This window comes from Chiloscyllium plagiosum, chromosome 3, assembly GCF_004010195.1.
Source record: "Chiloscyllium plagiosum isolate BGI_BamShark_2017 chromosome 3, ASM401019v2, whole genome shotgun sequence".
NCBI classification, from domain to species: domain Eukaryota; kingdom Metazoa; phylum Chordata; class Chondrichthyes; order Orectolobiformes; family Hemiscylliidae; genus Chiloscyllium; species Chiloscyllium plagiosum.
In genome coordinates this window covers 16058916-16078739 of record NC_057712.1, presented here as the reverse complement: position 1 = coordinate 16078739, position 19824 = coordinate 16058916, and the positions used below count along the sequence as shown (strand labels likewise).

Below are 19824 nucleotides of genomic sequence, written 5' to 3'. Positions count from 1 at the left end.
ACAGGGACGGTCCCTTCAGCCCGCAGTGTTGTGCGGAACATGACACCAAGTTAAACTAAACCCTTCTGCCTGCCCCTGGTCCACATCTCTGCACTCCTTGCATAAAATGTACAGCTTTAGTGTTGCAAATGACTCTCAATCTTGATATATGCCTTAATGACTGCTGGGGTGGGCATTTTTAAACCAACATTTATTTTTAAAAATTGATTGCTTACACTAACTTCATAAACTTATTTGTCTAGGTGCCACACTCTGTGTAATTTGTCAAGATCGTAGCTCTCTTCGTCAGACTGTTGTAAGATTAGAGCTGGAAGATGAGTGGCAGTTCCGACTGCGAGATGAATTCCAGACAGCTAACTCCCAAGAAGACAAGCCACTCTTTTTTCTGACTGGGCGACATGTCTGAGACACGAACGTTTAACACACTGACTGCAAAACCGAGCACTCCATAAGTAATGCAGAATTTACTTTAAGCCATGAACATATTAACATGTTTAAAACAGTGTTGTACAAAAGAAAAACTGAATGGTACCAAATTAATCAAATGTAAAGACTGATATACATCAAGAACAATTTCCTGTAAACGTTCCTCAATTTTATGCACTGCCGTAACATATATTTTAAAATGGAATTTTTGAAGTGTCTTTACTTACCTGAATACTAGACAGAAATGTAAGCTTTAATGTTTTGTGTAGTTTAGAATCAATGATGTTGTATTTGATCCAATTTGAAACATTCTGGTTTGAATCACCACTCTGCTGTTTTGAAAGAAATCAGGAAGAGTACCCTCCTCACTAGACACTGTGGAAGTTGGTGGCAAATCTGCACTTTAGAACCTTTAACTGTGAGACGTATGATGAGAGACTGAACTCTTATGTAGCCCCTTGCAGGTAATGGATCGATTCATAATCGGGCATTATGAAACTGCTGATCTGGTGAAAAGCAATGGGCTTTTAAATACTTCGACGGCTGAAATACCTTTGCTGTTGCCAAGATCAAAGCCTTTCTTTTGGAGTGAGGATCGAGTTTAAATAAACTTATCAGAAGTTGATACACACACTGACATATCTAGTTAATCCACTGCATCCTTTAAGACCATAAATTGAAGATATGGAGGGTCAGAGACTTAGCCTTGGAAGATGGAGTATAGAATCATGCTTTTACTGAATCTACAAATTGTTTCCTGGATATGGGATGGGTAGGGGATGCAGAGAAGGGTTTGCATAGTTAGAAGCATTACATTCACTTGTTCCTGTTTGTCTTTTATTAATTTTCCAAGATCCTAGTTCAGCCCAAAAGGTTTCAGATAATCTGGCTCCAAAATCTAAACTGATGAACATGTTCTAGTCTAATTGAACTAACATGAAAAACATTCTAAATCTTGTTTTGATTTCCTTTCACATTGGAGACTGTAACATTTTTATACTGAAGTGTCAATATTGCCAACATTTGGGAAGCCTTAAATAGAAAAGTCAAGGATCATATTAAAAGCTGACAGTCAGATTTTGTATTGTAATAACCTGTTGGGAAAACTTTTCCATCCTCTTTGGAAAAAAAAACCAAATGACTGAGATCTATTTTTCAGGGTAAAGGTTGAAATTGCCATGTAAGAAGATGTTACATAATTATTCTCAGCAATTCACCAATTGAAGGGCAACTTATACACACATGAAATGTTTGAGCTTTTAATGCAAGATTTAAATATCAGAATTCACCTCAATATTGGAAGGACTTGTATCATGTCATAGAATTGAATGTCTTTTGATCTCATTTTATTTCAAAGTTAGTAATTATTGGAATATTGAGGAGTGTAAAACTAATTGTGACCGAATGGTAGGATTGTCATGTAATGCTCAATGTAATCTATTGCATAAAATATGGGGACAAATTCTAACCCTGTAACCTGATGAGAAGAGGTCAGACAAGGTATTAAAATAGCTGCATAGTAGTCTCTCTGTGTGCCTGATCACTGCCATTTTAACCGCAGTTTTTGGAAGCGGCTAAGGCATCCAATGTAGTTGGTGGGAGCTTTGTGAATATGAAACAGCGTGATAAGTTTTAACTAGACTGAGCCTTGTGGCAAGCAGATCTGGACTAGAAATGGAAGGAGTCGTCTTGATGTTGGTTTCATCGCTGAGCTGGAAGGTTCATTTCTAGACGTTTCATTACCCTCCTACATAACATTTTCAGTGGGCCTCCATGTGAAGCATTGCTGATGATTCCTGCTTTCTATTTATATGTTTGGGTTTCTTTGGGTTAGTGATGCCATTTCCTGTGGTGGAATCATTTCCTGTTCTTTTTATCGGGGGTGGTAGATGGGGTCTAACTTGATGTGTTTGTTAATAGAGTTCTGGTTGGAATGCCATGCTTCTAGGAATTCTCATGAGTGTCTCTGTTTGCCTTATCCTAGGATGGATGTGTTGGCCCAGTCGAAGTGGTGCCCTTCCTCATCTGTATATAAGAACACTAATGAGAGAGGGTCATGTCGTTTTGTGGCTAGTTGATGTTCATGTATCCTGGTGGCTAGTTTTCTGTCTGTTTGTCCAATGTGGTGTTTGTTACAGTCCTTGCATGGTATTTTGTAAATGACATATACAGACAACAAGCAAAACTAGAGTCTTTTAAGTTAATTAGTTCCTGTTTTAGTGTGTGGTGGGTTTGTGGATATCAGGATGATTGCTTCTGCACATGGATGTAACATCCACAAATGAAGATGCATCAGAACATTATTTCAACGAGCCAACACACTGCAGCATAGAGGAACTATGCAGAGCAGAGGAAAATCACCTATACTGTGCACTCAAAAGAAATGGGTACCCAGTGAACACAGTCCGCCGATTTCTCAGCAACAAACTCAAACAAGCAGACAAAACACGTCCAGAAACCTTAGCCACTCACCCTTACATCAAAGACATCTCAGAAATGGCTGCCAGACTACTCAGACCCCTTGGCATTGTGGTAGCCCAGAAACCCACCAATACACTAAAACAGCAGCTAATTAACTTAAAAGACCCTATACAGATAACAAGCAAAACTAATGTCACTTACAAAATACCGTGCAAGGACTGTAACAAACACTACATTGGACAAACAGGCAGAAAACTAGCCACCAGGATGCATGAACATCAACGAGCCGCAAAACAACATGACCCTCTCTCACTAATATCCTCACATACAGATGAGGAAGGACACCACTTCGACTGGGACAACACATCCAGCCTAGGACAAGCCAAAACAGAGACACGCACAAGAATTCCTAGAAGCATGGCATTCCAACCGGAACTCTATCAACAAACACATCAAGTTAGACCCCATCTATCACCCCCTGAGAAAAAGAACAGGAAATGACATCACCACAGGAAATGACATCATCAACCCAAAGAAACTCAAACATATAAATAGAAAGCAGGAATGATCAGCATTGCTTTACTTAGAGAGCCACTGAAGATGTTACCTAGTACGGGGTGACAAAACATCTGGAAATGAACCTTCCAGCTCAGCGAGCAAACCTACATCCTGAATCTCAACCTGAGTTACAAATCTTCTCAAAACTCGCTAGGAAGGAGTCTTCCTTTGAGCTCCATCTTTGGCTTTCCTTGCTCCAGGCTTTCCTCCCTCTCACTGACTTTGTTGCCATTCCAATCTCATCCTTCCAAATATTTTATTGAGAGCTCGGGACCATTTCTTGGATCCTTACTTGTCTCCTCCAAATGATTCAAATCCCGATCTGTTCCACCCGCTAGTTAGTACTTCTAGCTGGCTATGAGTTGAAGACAAATGGAATTGTGGAAAAAGGGTCTGGCATTGAATGATTCTCAGGCCTCTGAGGGAGGCGTGGTTTGCCCTCTGTCTCAGAACCCTCCCTTTCTCACATTCAGCAGCCAAGTTCCAACTCAACTCAAAATCTAAGCTTATGTTTTCTTCCATCCTCTCATTATGGTTACTATTCCTGACAAAGTGGTAAGCTTCACTTTGTAGGTTCTCGTGTTTGAAGTGACATTGTACTTGAGTGTGGAAATCTCCAGCGTATATCTCCAATGTCAAACACCTTATCTATTCATGCCCTTTAACTCCATTTTAACCACTTATATCTTTGATTCTTAAAAAATATTGTACCTGCCAAATCTTTATGGAAAATGTGATCATAACTCAAACGCTCAATGGACTTTTTACTGCCATAGTAGTTCATGTTTGGTTTGATGTCACTCCAGTTAGATGTCTCTAAACATGGTACACTTAGGTACAAATTTAATGCCGGCATTGGATTATTAGCTGATATTAAAGGAGGCACTGATTTAATATTTTGATTTACCTATGAGCCCTTGACTTTTAATAATATCACATCTTACTTTGATATTAGATATAGAATTTTATCCAATTTCTTTGCTTTTTCCCTGCTCCTCCTTTTGTGAGTCATCAGCTGTTTACTGCGATTGGTTCTAAGTGTGATGTTTTATTTCAAGTTTTTCTAATTTCATATCACCCTCAACCAGATAATTTGGCCAATCAAATAAGACCACTGTAGATGTGTTCAACCAACAGCACAGTTCAGCAATCCAAGCTGGTCCTGCCCTAGTCTGAATGTCTTACTGCCTCGCTTTTCAGGTTAACAAATAGATGGACCTGTTTCCATCTATAACTTTTGTTTGAATTAACTGAATAGGTAAAGATCTCATGAACCTGTATCTCAATTGTAAATAGGTGGCTGCAAGAACATTTTTTATTCAATAGCTTAACTTAACAGGATGGTATGTGAGCAGCAGGTCAGGCAGCATCAAAGGAGCAGGAGAATCGACGTTTCGGGCATAAGCCCTTCTTCAGGAATGAGGAGGGTGTGCCAAGCAGGCTAAGATAAAAGGTAGGGAGGAGGGACTTGGGGGAGGGCGTTGGGAATACGATAGGTGGAAGGAGGTTAAGGTGAGAGTGATAGGCCAGAGAAGGGGTGGGGGCGGAGAGGTCGGGAAGAAGATTGCAGGTCAAGAAGGTGGTGCTGAGTCTGAGGGTTGGGACTGAGAAAAGGTGGGGGAAGGAGAAATGAGAAAGCTGGAGAAATCTGTATTCATCCCTTGTGGTTGGAGGGTTCCTACATTCTTCCGCCAGACCATAGCAACACGACCTGAAGAAGGGCTTATGCCCAAAACGTCGATTCTCCTGTTCCTTTGATGCTGCCTGACCTGCTGTGCTTTTCCAGCAACACATTTTTAAGCTCTGATCTCCAGCATCTGCAGTCCTCACTTTCTCCTGGTATGTGAGCACACAACAGCATTCACGCAGAATTCACACTGTGAATCCAAGTCAACATTGTGACAAAAAATTCCAAAAGGTGAATGCAGGTAATTGAATCCGTTTAAATTTGACCTAACAATGTCATCAGAATAAACATTGACATTTTGCATCATGATACAAAAGCAATTTTGTTTACATTTTCAAAACTACAGTAAGTGACTAAACTATTTTTTTTCTTAAAAAGGTGAGCATTTTGATGATTGCAAAGTCAACTAACCTATGAAGAAGACCGCTTGAAAGTTTTTGATAACCCCCCTCAAGCTGAATATCCATAGAATTTAAATCCTTATCCCCAGAAAATATTGAATACATTTTTGTTCTCTAAGAGTCGACAAGACATTTTAAAAGATTGTAATAAAACAAAAAATACTGTGGATGCTAGAACTGTGAAACAGAAGTAGAAATTGCTTGAGAGACTCATCAGGTCTGGCAGCATTGGTGGAGAGAAAGCAAATGTAACATTTTGAGTCCAGTGATGCTTCTTCAAAAGCATTCTAAACAAAGCGAAAGATGTTTTAGATGCATGTAAGAGCAATTTGCATTCATGTGACTAACTTGACAACAAACAGTAATACCAGAATAAAAACAGAAAATGCTGGAATTACTCAGAAGGTCAAGCAGCAGCTGTGGAGGAAGGAAAACAGATATAACATTTCAATCTGAAGACCTTTCATCAGTATTGACAGGTTCACTGATCAGACACATCAATTTTGTTTTTGTCTTCCTACAAATGCTGCCAGATCTGCATTACCTCTAGCATTTGCTGTTCTTGTTTCTGATTTCCAACATTTGTGGTAATTTCCTTGTGCAGTATGGTAATAGCATCTTTGGTGGAGCCTAATGCCTCAACATCCAGGTAGTTGTAGCATTAAATAACAAAAGCACGCCAGTAGACAGAAAAGAAAACAACCATTGCTTTCAAAATCTAGTGACGTTCATTGATAGTTAGGACACAATTTGAGAGTAGAAACCCTGAATTCAAAAGGTTACCTCAACACCACTCTCAAAAGCAAAACCTAATCATATGTTTTTCTAACATATTGAATGCTTCAATATGTAGCTTTGCCAAGAGGGAAGCCCATTCAAAATAAGACACTTATCTGCATTCCTAGTTATGCCTGTAGATGATGCTGTACTATCAGGTGAGGGTGTTCTGTGTTTTGCATGTGTTTCGATCTTGCCATGCAGTGAATTGCAAAGCTTCAATTACCGTGTCCTGATCCTGGTCCTGAAAGCAGGTATGCAGTTCCAGTGTAAAGGCTCCAGGTGGCAGTATAGCAATGTTGTAGGCCTTAACACGGATTCCTTATCTGGGTCAAAAGTCCCCTTTCTTTTTTTTAAAAAGTAAAATTTTGTTGAGCAAAGCGTAATACCTAAATCTAAATCTAAATATACTGAACTTCAAATGTAATCTTGACTAATAAAGCAAGAAAACCCTGTTCACCAATGGTGGCACACTGGCTCAGTGGGTAGCACTGCTGCCTCACAGCACCAGGGACCTGGGTTGGATTCCAGCCTCAGGTGATTGTCTGTGTAGGTTAGGTGAATTGGCCATGTTAAATTGCCCACAGTGTTCAGTGATGTGTAGGTTAGGTGCATTAGTCAAGGGTAAATGTAGAGTAATGGGCTAGGGGAATAGGAAGGGTGGGTTGCTCTTTGGAAGGTCGGTGTAGGATTGTTAGGCCTGTTTCCACACTGGAGGAATTCTATGAATAGCTGTGATTTTTCAAATTCCAGCGATCATCACAGATTGGCTGGAATGTAGTGCTCAGCTTTCCATCCTCCCCAACTTTTAATTAGTTCACAAACAGTAGAGTATGGAGTTAAATATTCAGGAGGAGGGAGACTCCAACTAACGATGTACTGGAATGGAATAGGGATTGCAGTCTGACCACAGTGTTGGCTTCTCAATCTCTCCCAGATTGTTCAACTTCATTGTCTCTTGTTTATAAAACAACTAACACACAAATGTTCAGTGGAACCTGACACATATGCCCAAGAGCTATTATTATTATGTGGAATTAAAGAAAATTTGATTCCTAATAATTGGAGTGAAAACCTCCTAAGTGAGCCAACACTAATCATAACCTCGATTAAGCCAGAGGTAGGGCACTTTGCCACTGAGAGCGAGTCCTGTGAAATGTGATCCCTGCTTATTGCAGCAGATTCATATCCTTAAAGTGGGGTTATACAGTGGCTCAGTGGTTAGCACTGCTGTCTCACAGCACCAGGGACCTAGGTTCGATTCCACCTTTGGGTAGCTGACTGTGTGGAATTTGCGCATTCTCCCAGTGTCTGCGTGGGTTCCCTCCAGTTTCCTTCCACAGTCTAAAGATGTGCAGACTAGGATGTATTAGCCATGGGAAATGGAGGATTAGAGGGTAGGTGGGTAGGATGCTCTTCAGAAGGTCAGTGTGAACTCAATGGGCTGAATGGCCTGCTTCCAAGCTAGGGATTCTGATAAAGCTTTCCTGCCCACATATCCCTGTCATCAGTTTCTCAAGTGCCAAGTTTTCTTTTACACACCTCATTGTCAGACCCTCATTGCTCCTCCCCATATCCCAATTCTGTCTCTCATGTTTCTCCTTTATCCTTCTCCCATCTTTCTCTTCATGCTCCTCTGCAGTCTCATAAAGTCCTTGCTTTTCCATTCAGCTACCTTCTGCCATACCTCCCTCTGACCATTTAATATTGATGGGATGTGGGATTCCATTACTTACCAACACTTCAGAACTCTCAGAGTAAAGTGAAAGCCCCGTGATGATTGTGCACAAAGTGTCTTTTAAAGAAAACAAAATTATTTTACTTTTCTCTTTTTTGGAGAAAGTATTCTGCTACACAGCATCACAAGCCTTTTTTTGTGTATAATACAAACATCAAACTCAAAATGAGAGGAAATTAGGTGAATCTCAGCATTTCTCTGGTTGTTAATATGCTCATTTCTAACATGTGGTGAAGCAGATTTAGTTGTAAAATAATTTTAGTGTAATGTTGTTCTATTATTCTGTATTATCACATCATGATTTCCAGCATCATAGTTCAGACCATATGATCTTGTTGAAAACTCAGATGACTTGCTGTTACCTGATTCTGTCTTATCAAGTAACAATCATTACAATCTTGACAAGACTGCCAACAAATTCCACGTGTATTCATATTCTTCAACCCTGACTAAAAGGCCTGATCACCCAAATGTACAAAACGTCATGAGTGAATTCAGAAACCTGTCCATAAATCTGTTCCCATCTCCTCCCACTCCTCTTCCCATCCCCATCCCCTTTCCTATTCCCAGTTCCCTCTTTCTGTCTCTCTTTGAACACAATTTCTGTTTCTGCGCCGTGTCCTCCCCATTCACTTTACCCTCGCACGTGCAGAAGAACAGAGACGGCATGTTTAAACATCCCGAAACATGTCTGTTGCACAGTTCTAACACTGCCACAGGAAATGCTACTTACATTTGTGCTGAAATAGAAAAGGTCAGTTTAAAGTCTGTGTGGATTTCCGGTGAGTAGCAGACAGCTTACAACATCTCAGTCAAAGTACCCACTCAATGGCTTAAGCCATCTTCAGCACCTTTAACATTTGACTACTGAACCCTAAAGTTCTTTGCCAGCGCTTGTGCTTAGCTTGCCAGGAGATGTGAGAATCTCTGAGGGGCCCAATTTCCCCTTCAGGGGATGGAACAGTAGTAGCGGGTTGTGAAAACAATTGTATTTCAACTGGTCCCACAAAAACATTAATCCTAATTATATTTTGACCCTATGTATATCATACGACCCTGAGAGAAGACTTGACTGAGCCTCCATCCTAAAATGAGTGGGCACCTGGGAAACCATACAAAGGCCTAAGGCATTTGGGAATGGGTGGAAGCATGGCAGAGCAAACATACAGGGAATTGTAGGCATTCCTGTCCTATACCCACCAGGTTCAATGGCTTAACATTGTCACCAAAATGTTTCTTAAGTGAAATATTGAGACCAGCAAAGTTTGAAGATTGAGCTTATATCTTCAGATTCTCCCTGTCCACACCCTTACAATCTAAACACTGAATCTATGTTTGTGAAGCATAAGGCCCTGTTTCCATTTCACTACTATTTGTGAACAATTCTTTATTTGAATTAAGGGTATGTAATTATTATACTGCTCACTTGCTACCCACTGTTCATAACGATAGACCTTCTGTACTTAATCTATAGCAAATTCCTCTTGAAATACTTTCTTGGTATCTTTGAGAATTTTTTATTTTGTCAGCTGAGTTCATGAATACTTATGGCATAAGTTTGTCTCTAAGCTCCAAGGACCAGACTTAGTATTGAATTTGGGACGATTCTCTTTCACAGTGCAACAATAGTTTCACAAATGATATATATTTTTGTACAGTAAACATAATACAAGTTTGTTAGTGTATTCCAATATCTTATAAAATTAATTTTCCAGGGTTTCATTGCCATCTACTAAGAGCAGAAACTTTTTGTTGCACATTATTTATACACCTATTTCATTTGTTAGGACATACAAACAGACCTTGTGCTCTTTGGTACTTTTGTATTTGACACTGGAATTAATGTATTTGCCAAGCATATTTTGTATTTGTACTTTAATTGGCACTTAGGTGTGCTTGTGTAGAAATAATTGAAGTCATCTATATATTAGAATTTTGTAAGGTACTAATTCAGAACAAAAGTGAAATAAAACTGGTGATAATGACTTCAAAATAATGCACAAATGTGCCATCAAAAGAAATCAGAGATATACTTTAGGCTAGTTAATATATACTTTAGGCTAGTTACCTAAGTTTAGACGATTTTAAGTAATATGTAATTAATGACTGCTCATACCAAGTGATATATAAAACGAAGAGGTTGTTTGATTTACTTTTCATAAAATTTCACAGCAAAGAGAGGAAACATCCAGCCTCCATTTGAAAGAGATAATTAGCCCCATTCCCCTGCTGTTACACCTTTGCCCTGTAATTTTGTCATTTTCAAGTATACATTCAGTTCACTTTTGGAAGTCCATCAACCAGTGCATTGCAAACCCATACCAACATACTCTGTGAAAAGTAAACCTCAATAACTCTTGTAAATCTCACCTTAAACAATTCAGATCTAAGAACAATTCCCCTTTTCTAATACCCCCACGATTGGGACAGTCACATCCTTGTTATCTGATAAATAGCCTTGACATCCTTCCAAAAGTATAATCAGACACAATTCATTTTATGTGGAAGAAAATTGAGCTGCTGATTCTCGATAGGTCCATTCTGTACTGTATGCAAGAAACACAACTCACTTTCATAAAGTTTGGAGGTCCAAAATGAACAAAGTACACACAGTTAAAAATCACACAACACCAGGTTATGGTCCAACAGGTTTATTTGGAAGCACTAGCTTTTGGAGCGCTGCTCCTTCATCAGGTGGAGCGGCACTTTGAAAGCTAGTGCTTCCAAATAAACTTGCTGGCTATAACCTGGTGTTGCGAGATTCCTCCAAGTCAAAATTCACTAAGGTAATTTTTAGCTTCCTCGGGTTCAAGTATATGATCATTGCTACATTAAAGTAGCTATGCCCATTAAACAGCTAACTAAATGGAACATACACAGATATTGAAATTAATTATTAGAAGAGATATGTTCTCTTGTTTTTATTTTAGATATTTGTAGGCCAGTGGTTAAAATAACATTCAACTCTTAGTATAAATGGCATTTGTTTGAGTGCATCACAACTTTGAAATGTATAATTAAACTTGAAGTAGCAAACTAACATTTCACCAGTTAGCTGGAAGTCATGTTAAACCAATTCGCTTAGAAACAAATACCGACAGATGGCAAAACAAGAAAGAAAAACAACTCAAGTCAATTGGTTTACAGTAATTTGGAATAGTCTTAATCATGCACAAAGTGAGTGAAGTGGAAAATTTTCCTCTGCAACAAGACTTTTCCAGGTAGTATTTCATAATCTAGACCAACTGAACAAAATGTTTTATGTGATCTTTGTAATTTAAGAATACAGGCAATGACACCTTCATATATCTTTGGATTTTTTTGTTGTTTTCACATTATGGACAAAAGCTTGAAATTACTTTCCTTGTGTTTACAGTTTCCAGCTGTGTGGGAATGTGCAAAAGTCCATGCATTATAATTTTGAAATCTTAAGTGTGCGAATGAACTGTATTGTTTGTAATTAATTTTTTTTGTTTGAAATTCTGTTGTGAACAAATAAAACTATTTGTGTTTCTATGGTTTCTTTGGGGTTGGTACATAATTAAAAATGATTGGACTTCCCTCACAATTTACCTTCATTTCGGTTTCTCATTACACTTGAGCAAAAATGTTATAATGGAAACTGCAAAACATCCAGCAACTCCTGAACATTAAAACAAATTGTTTGAGAAATCTTTTGACATGGAGTATTTTCGACTTTCACCCAGGTTTCAGAAACATGTCAGTTTTACTCCCAGCTTGAAAATGATTCTCATTGTTTCTGGGTAAATGTTTCATTAAAAGAAGAGGAAACACAGTGCAAATGTGTGGAATTATGTTACTCTGATGTGGAGGTGCCAATGTTGGACTGGAGTAGACAAAGTTAAAAATCACACCACACACCTGATGAAGGAGCAGTGCTACAAAAGCTTGTACTTTCAAATAAACCTGTTGGACTATAGCCTGACGTTCTGTGATTTTTAACGTTGTTACTCTGCGTTGAGGCCCCAGTGTAATTTCTCCTACATTTCAAACAAGTCAAATGAGCAAATGTTGTTCAATAATTCAAAAAATTGCAGTGGTAACACCCGAAAACTGGAGTAACATGTAGGGAATTTGTTCATTTTGGAAGGGAGAAAAAAAACCCCAGAATATTTATTTAAATAAGAAGCTACAGAAAGCTGCAGCACAATGGACGTGAGGGGACTTGCACATGAAACACAGAAAGCTAGCACCCAGGTGCAGCAAGTAATCAAAAAGCTAATGGAATGTTGGCCCTGATTTCAGGAGGGTTGAGTATAAGATTAGGAACTGCCACTGTACAAGGTGCTGGTGAGACCACATCAGGATTATTATAAGCAGTTTTGATCCCCTCATTTAAGAAAAGTTATCATTTCATTGGAGGCAGTTCAGAGAAGATTCATTTGGATGATCCCCAGTATGGAGTGATTGTCTTTTGAGAAAAAGGCTAAACAGGTTGGGACTATCACTCATGGGAAGTTAGAAGAATGACATGTGACTTCATTGACCTCTTATGGGGCTTGACAACATAAACACTGAGAGGACATTTCCTGTCATGGGAGAATCTAAGACAGAGTATTGTCTTAGAATAAAGGGGCACCAATTTAAGACTGAGATGAGAAGGAATATCTTCTCGCTTAGAGTTGAGAGCCTTTGGAACTCCTTGCCACAGAGAGCTGTGGGGACAGAATCCTTGTGTATATTTAAGTCTGAGATAGTTTGTTAATCAGTAGGGGAATCAAGCATTCTAGGGAAAGGGCAGGAAAGTGGATTTGAGGAATATCAGATCAGCAATGATATGATTGAATGGCAGGAGCAGGTTGTGGGACAAAATGGCTTACTCTTGTTCCTATTTGTCATGGTCGAACTCTGAAATGATGATAAGTGGCTTTCATGATATATTACACCTAAGTATTTATAATGCAGGTAGAGCATGTGTTCCCAGAGATTTGTTCACTTAATTATTTCACTGAATTAATAAACATGGATATTACAATTCTATTCATTTGTGAAAAATGAACATTTCCTTAAATGCAAACAAAGATTCATTAAATGTTTTAGCATAAACATAAATCCTTTTTCTAACCTCAATAGTGATAATTTACCACGATTAGCAAAAATGTTTTGAAATGTAAAACAATTCCCAAGTTACAAAGATTCCTTAATATTTGTAAGTTGGGAATTGTTTAACATTTCAAAACATTTTTGCTAATTGTGGTAAATTATCACTATTGAAGTTAGAAAAAGGATTCATGTTTATGCTAAAACTTATTAATAGTACATAGGGAATTCAAACACAGTCTTATTGAAAAGTAAAGCCTACCAGAAGCAATCTTAAAATGCACATAGTCCTTACAAATACAATCTTAGCAGCTAGTATAGTATTGTAAGGGTAAGGGATAGATCAGTGTTGCTCTGTTGAAAGGACATAGAAATACAGGTAAGCAGACTTCTGAGGTAAGCAGACACCAATGGCTCACCCATTGTGGTAAAAGTCACCTCAAAACTTTATTTTGACCTCTTCAATACCAGGGGTTGGATCGTCCAGACCCAAGCTCAACGTTCCTACCCTTGTAACCAATTGAAGCTATTGAATGGTCAGTTAATGACTATTTAAAAGCCTATGCCACCTGGGCTGCAATTATCTCACCTCCAGGCAGGACAAGCATCGTCTACACATCTGACTGGCAAGACGGTACAGGCAGGCTGTCCATTGAGGGTATGGAGAATCCTAGATTCACTCTAACCTGTGCACATTCAAGGGGCTGGATTTTGAGCAGGGGTGAGGCCATTAGGACCATCTATCTTTGTGTTATCTGTAAATGGATGAGGGTCCCTCCCCACACACACACACACATTTCCCCAGTCTCAAGAAGCACTTCATTGAGACTATGGTTCTTGCGATGCTGGATGTCCTCCTCGCAGTAGCAGCAGGTTCCCTGACAATATCGCTGACCATCTGACGTGCCGGCCCTGATTGGCTGTCATTTCTCACTGGACATGATTTCTATATCGGGAAACGTGATTTCTGGGGAAAGTGAGAGTGCTCTCCTGCAAACCATCTGATTAGGGGTAGATATCGTGGAGCATCCTCACAAGAGTCTTACCATCTTTTCAGCAAGTGAGTGGGACACTCAACAACACTGGGTGATTCTGGCTTAGGTGTGTGATTATCTGCATTTGCAGTGGTGCATTTTCCAAAATAGGTAGGTTGTCAATATTCGACATGAGGCCATTCTTTATGCCAATAAATGGCTACGTATTATGTTGGTAGATTGTGTTACCTCAATTTTATGCATAGAAATGTTTGAAGATGGCCTGTGACAATGGTGTCAGTTTTAAGTGAAGCATGTCCACGTTTCCTTCTGGAATACAAGTCACATATTGAGCAATAAAAAAAGATCTGTGAAGCTCTTTGTGGACCAGCATTGGTTAGTAATTAACGTAGGACAGATTGACAAGTTGAAACCCCACATCATCAACAAACATGCTGACCAGGAAGCCATTGTTGTGTGATAGAAAGTAACATTCATTTAACTGCTGCTACCTATTGCAGACTGAGCACCACACATCAGCTTCCAGATCATCACTAGCTTCAGCTATTACAGAGAGCTGCTGTGTGAGATAACCAACTCAACAATACTACAAGACCTATATCCACTGTCTAACCAATATTCACAAACAGACCGAGAGTTCCCAACCTGCTTTATTTTCCAGTAACTTAATTTCTTTTATTCCTGAGTGCTATTATTGCCCCCTTGATCACTCACTGTTTAAACCAATTCCAGTTTCTGATTATAACCCTCTCCTGTTTTCACTGAATGTTCATCCCCTCTCTGCATTTGGCAGGGCAATGTGCAGGTCTTGCCAATTTGTTTGAACAGTAGCCTAACAGTGTTTATTTTAACTCCATTCACTTTCTCGAAATTAAGAGTGTTTTATTGGACATCTATGCAGCTCCCAACTATTGCTGCTGTAGGTAGGATGTATTGAACATTCTTCAATCTAGTCCTATGCAGATCTCAACTCTTAGCTCTGTTTCTGGTCAAGGTGCACTTAGCCATCTGCCTACTCTACCATAAAATATTTACAGCAGAGAAACATGCCAATGGGCCGAGTGTTTCTATACTCTGTTTATGCTCTACGTGAAAATTCTGCTGATGTTCAGGGGATTAAAAAAAATCCAAGTTGTTGTCTTTGACCCCTCTGTTACAGATGACGTATCATTTGTCTTCGTGCAAGAGGTGTAATACAGGGAACTGACCAGTCTTTGAGCTTGTAATGATAATGACGTGGTGAAGATTGTCTGGGTCCAGGATTTCCATCCCATACGGTTGGGCACTGCATGCACTTCACAGACGGGGTGCTGTGATTACAGCTCTCTTCGACCTGATTTACACAGTTGTCCTGTGAAGGACCTGGCATTGCTCATACACAGTGCCTGTGTGCTCAGACAGGAAAACAAATTATTCAGTCCACTCTAGTTGAGTTTGCTGCCACTTTTGATTTCCATTGCACATTTACAATTCAAATGAGGATGGAAGGCAACACAGGTTGCACTTAGGAGTGTAAGTCCATGGGTTCACTTTCCTCCTTACACTCTGACCACCAGTTCCGATCTACCACGCATTCCCAACCAACTCTTTAATAGTGATCCTTATCTCCTGATATTATCCCCTGAGCCCCGCTCTATAGCTTAGCCAGGCCAAGCATCATGCTGCACTGACTGAAGCCTACACCCCTTAGATTTTGAGGCATGGCCATTTGACTAAAGCATATACGGTACATTTACCGAATCAGTTGCTGTCACATGCTGTCAGTGTGACATTGTCATAGTGTGGTGCCCCAGCCTCTTGAATGATCACAGTCAACAACCATGACCAGCTGCCTGACTTTGCATCAGAACTAAACAGTAAACCTTGAATACGACAGCAAAGTGCAAAAAAGGCAAGGCCATGCAGAGATGCTGTGAGCAAAACGTTGGTGCAAAGTGAGTGAGCACTAAGAGACCAAACCTTGGTCCATTGCATGAGATAGCATGAGATAGCTGCCTGTACTTGTACACAAAGTGGCCTAGCCGAAGCCTGATGATGAAAGGTATCAGTGCACTCTAGCGTGCAGTGGAAACCTGCAATCCAAGTCAGTCCAAAATATGCCATGATGATGTAGTGCAGCTAGTGCATGTCCAATGCAAATGGACAGGATGCACAGGAGGTCATTACCCATAGAACAGAACCAGAGATGTTGGCCAATTTGGATACCGTAAGTGGTGAGCTGGAGCCACTAAGAACCTGCTAAGTTGCCACTCGTTGCCATCTAGTTCCTTCTGGAATGTGGAAGAATCAGAAATTTCATATCGATGAGGTGAGATTAGTAACTTATGCAAAAAGGTCTCTAGCCATTCACGGGTGTAAAATCAGGGGTATCCTTTCCTTGATGTTGGGAATATCATTCTTCCAATCCCTCCATATTTTCCTGTCATTACCCACCTTGTCCGGGAGCTAGGAAAATTCCATCTATTCTACCATTCCACAGAATTTATAGAAAATAACTATAATTGCCACACCAGCCACGGAGCAATTCATATTTCTGCCTAGATATTAACAAAGTATATTTAAAGCACATTATTAATACCATAATCTCTTTATATTTAACCCTTTGTATCCATAGTTCCATTCTCACCAAATGTGCAGGGCTCTGCGGTCATGTTACACATTGACAGGTACTGATAATTCTGTAACTTTAACAACCCTCTGAGATATATGGTTTGACAATCTGAAGTAATTCATTCTAAGTCTGCGCAGATATGTTCAATCAGTAACAAATCTCACCTGCTCACAATCCCAGAAGAAGCCTGAATACAAGTTTGAAACTTTGGCCAGCTCATCAGACTGAGCACTGTTTCATGGGATACAGGAGCCAGTCAATCGGCCTCTTGGGTTGGCTTCACTATTCGATTAGATCATGGCCAATATATGGAGCTCAACTCTTTGCTCAGTGTCTCTCGATTGGCATCTTGGTTGTTAAAGTTACAGAATTATCAGTACCTGTCAATGTGTAACATGACCGCAGAGCCCTGCACATTTGGTGAGAACGGAACTATGGATACAAAGGGTAAAATATAAAGGAATTATGGTATTAATAATGTGCTATAAATATACTTAATACTTAGTTAATATCTAGGCTGCTCAGTGCAGGAATTTTCTTTTATACGAATGGAAGGTTGGGAATAATGAGTTCCATATCCAAACATAATCTCAACATAAGAATCCATTTATTTTAGTTAAAACAGTTCAGTTACAGAAAGTATGAATGTGCACGGTCTTGACTCTCCAGCACACTTTGCACACTTATTGCAATGGAGTGGGCACTGTCAAGCTGAGGCTGGTGCTTTCTTCATGTGTTTAATGCTCTGCTCACGGTACCAGTTTGCTCTCGGTGCCAACATCGGAGCTGTATTATGAGAAACCACCTTACAGTCAAAGTCTGTACTAGGGAAGTGCAAAAGGGATCTTAATGAAGAATGCATGCAGAGTTATTATTCAAGTGGATGGTGAGCAAGGCTGCTTTAAGAAAAGCAAAGAAAAAATCAATTCTAAAATTATTTTAGTGAGTTTTGAGAGTGAAATGTGGGAGTTTTCTACAAATTTTGCAGCTTTTTATATGAAATAAAACCTTGCTGTGTCCTGTCAGTAATGCCAAGTGACAACATGAGCCACCACAATTGACCATGTTTAAACAGCTGATGTGCAAATGTTTCTGCTATTCATTGCCATACTGCACTTATTAAGATGTGTCAATACCATGTTGCTCTCTCACTTCAGCTTGCTATTTTACAAATGGTGCCGATCATTCTCTGCATGCAAAACATCTCATTCGCCACAACGACAGCTCTAGACATTGGGCTGTTGCTGAATGCATTGCAAGCTAACACTTACACAACCACCCACACATGCTTGTACAAACTCAATCTCTGTAAGCCAATGTATTATTTACCCTTGATTCAAAATGGTCTTAACCATTTTGAATCAAATAACCAGGGTTTTCTGTATTCAAAATTAATTAATGCAAACTCTTTCAGGTGGAGACCAGTGCACTGAATTTGTCATGTGACCTGGAGTGGATCAGTGAAGGAGAAATTGGAACCCTAACTAAAGAACTGCATTATGGGTTGTAGAACAGGAAGGGAAAATATTGGTCACGACACAGATTTGTTGAAGTCTGCAAATTGATTCTTAAACTGAGCTGGAACTGTAAAAAGAACTGTGGCCCCATTCTTTCTGTGACGGTAATAATGCTTTATTCACTCCAACATTGGAGATTGACAATGGTTTTGGAGATAATACCTCAGACCCTGTTAGTGATTACTCAAGGATAGCCTTTTAAAAAAAAAAGAGGCCCAGAGAATATACGTAATTCTGAAGAGGGGTCACTGGACCCAAAACATTGACTGCTTTCTCTTCACAGATGCTGCCAGACCTGCTGAGTTTCTCCAGCAATTTCTGGAAAATTTACAACTGGCAGTGCTTTGAACAGGACAGTGATATAGTTAAAAAACAATTAAATGGGCCAAAAACTCGTATTACCTTGTATAGCACAGTTAAGTGGAAAAAAAGGAGTTTAAAAGAAAACCTTCAAAACAGCCCACTGATTTTGTCAAGAAGAACAGCTTGGCCTCCTGCTCCGAAGATGAACTTGGAGAATTATAGATGGATTGACCACATGATTGACCACTCACTCATGAGACATCTCAGCAACCAGTCATTCTAAGTAGTTTAGTAAAAGTTTACAACAGTTAGTGAAATAGTATCCACATGTTTATGGGACATGGATATCTGGGCTAGAAACCGTAGACCAAATAAGGTGGACTTACACCACCGGGTAGCAACTTGACAGGGTAATATGCAAATATACAAACTGATGAGATAGAAATTGTGGGCATTCTAACATGGAATGCAGAATAATCATAAATTGGGCAGCAGCATGGTGGCTCATGGTTAGCACTTCTACCTCACAGTGCCTGGGACCTGAGTTTGATTCCAACTGCAGGCAACCATCTGTGTGGAGTTTGCACACTCTCCCAGTGTCTGCACGAGTTTCCTTCCACAATCCAAAGATGTGCAGGTTAGATGGACTGGCAGTGCTAAATTGCCCATAGTGTTCAGAGATATGTAGGTTAGGTGCATTAGTCAGGGTAGGGGGTATATAGGGTAGGGGGGTGAGTTACTCTTCGGAGGGTTGGTGTGGACGTGTTGGGCCAAAGGGCCTGTTTCCACACTGTAGGGATTCTAAATATTCAGAACTGCATGGAAACATCTTTACAATCTTTTTGTCATTTTTACAAGCAAATAACAACTCAAATGTTTGATACATTTTAGAGTGCTCTGGAATCTCAGAATATGACTCAGTTTGTCTAATTTTGTAGCACACTTAAGTGTTTAATTTGGTGCCAGCTCCAGATAGGTTTAACAATAGTTATTATTGGTATTGTCTTCCATTGAGTGGACTCAAAGATGCTCCAAGCTCTTGCCCTTTAGTGAGAGTGCTGGCGTAACATCTTTTTGAGAAGGCCTGCTACATTTCGATCCACCCATCCATGGATTGCTGAGGACGCTGATCATGGGAGGGGAGCCGTGTCAGCAGCGAAACTCTCTTAGCTAGCCATACCCCTTTTCAATGCTGGGACCCTCAGGCAGGCACTGGGGCCATTGGAAAAAGGAATCGCCCAGGTGAACCAGTAGCACACTTTTGCATGTAACGCCCTTGTATAGTGAGTTCCCCACCTCATGAGCCTTACCCTCACTGAGTTATCACCG

The 19824-nt window shown here is 39.8% G+C and overlaps 1 protein-coding gene across 8 annotated transcripts in view; it reads left to right on the top strand.

Moving 5' to 3' along the window:
• Window positions 1-6808, top strand: part of greb1 (growth regulating estrogen receptor binding 1) — a 331296-nt gene extending 324488 nt beyond the window's left edge. For 7 of the 8 annotated variants that reach the window (XM_043677663.1, XM_043677619.1, XM_043677672.1 and 4 more), the window contains one exon: window positions 243-2115. In XM_043677663.1, the coding sequence (XP_043533598.1) occupies window positions 243-406 (164 nt within the window). In that variant the 3' untranslated portion in view covers window positions 407-2115. Of the gene's footprint in view, window positions 1-242; window positions 2116-5470 lie in introns of those variants that run through there. The other variant, XM_043677647.1, reaches the window with a different exon arrangement.
• Window positions 6809-19824: the final 13016 nt, after the last annotated feature.